Source organism: Pterocles gutturalis, unplaced genomic scaffold (assembly GCF_000699245.1).
Source record: "Pterocles gutturalis isolate BGI_N339 unplaced genomic scaffold, ASM69924v1 scaffold37359, whole genome shotgun sequence".
Classification (NCBI taxonomy): domain Eukaryota; kingdom Metazoa; phylum Chordata; class Aves; order Pterocliformes; family Pteroclidae; genus Pterocles; species Pterocles gutturalis.
Window position 1 is genome coordinate 2,544 of NW_010137017.1, and position 640 is coordinate 3,183.

General features: G+C 60.5%; 1 protein-coding gene across 1 annotated transcript in view; it reads left to right on the top strand.

The window, feature by feature from the left end:
• The window catches only part of LOC104468390 (transcription cofactor HES-6-like), a gene marked incomplete at its 5' end in the record, with an annotated part of 1,860 nt that overhangs the window by 695 nt on the left and 525 nt on the right, over positions 1 to 640 (top strand). Inside the window, 2 exon segments of the mRNA XM_010082504.1 lie at positions 1 to 58; positions 517 to 639. The exon segment at positions 1 to 58 is cut by the window's left edge and continues 6 nt beyond it. Coding sequence (XP_010080806.1) covers positions 1 to 58; positions 517 to 639 — 181 coding nt within the window.

Consider the following 640-nt stretch of genomic DNA (forward strand, 5'->3'; position numbering starts at 1 on the left):
GACATCCTGGAAATGACGGTGAAGCACCTCCAGAACATCCAGAGCAGCAAGCTGATGGGTGAGTGCCCGCTCCCGGCCCCGTCAGCGCGGCAGGAGTGTCCCAGCAGCTTTAATCCGTTGCCAGCTGGGCAAAAAGCATCTTTCCAACCTGTTGAGGCCCGGGCTGCCGCTCGGCTGTGGCTTTCTCCACTAGATGGGGAGATGGAGCTGGGCAGTGGTTAACCCACGGAAGGTTTTATTTTCCTTCCAGAGCCACTCTCCGTTTTTGGGCTGGTTTTGCCCTTGACAGTGGGCAGGAGGACACGGGGGCTGCCTGCCGGGGTGGCAAAAACTCACACCCTCTCACCTTCCCCCTGCACCCTGCAAACCAGTCACCTTACAGTAAAGCCCAGTCCCCTTCAACGACAAGCCCCCCAGAACCCCATGCCCAGGGGAACCCGTGGGTGCTTTTCAGCGGGATAGCACCAGGCACCTTCCACCCACTCACCAACTCCCCTTGTCTCCTCTCCAATGCAGCCGACTCCAAAGTGGGGCTGGAAGCCCAGCAGCGGTACAGCACCGGGTACATCCAGTGCATGCACGAGGTGCACAACCTCCTCCTCACCTGCGAGTGGATGGACAAGACCCTGGGGGCGCGCCT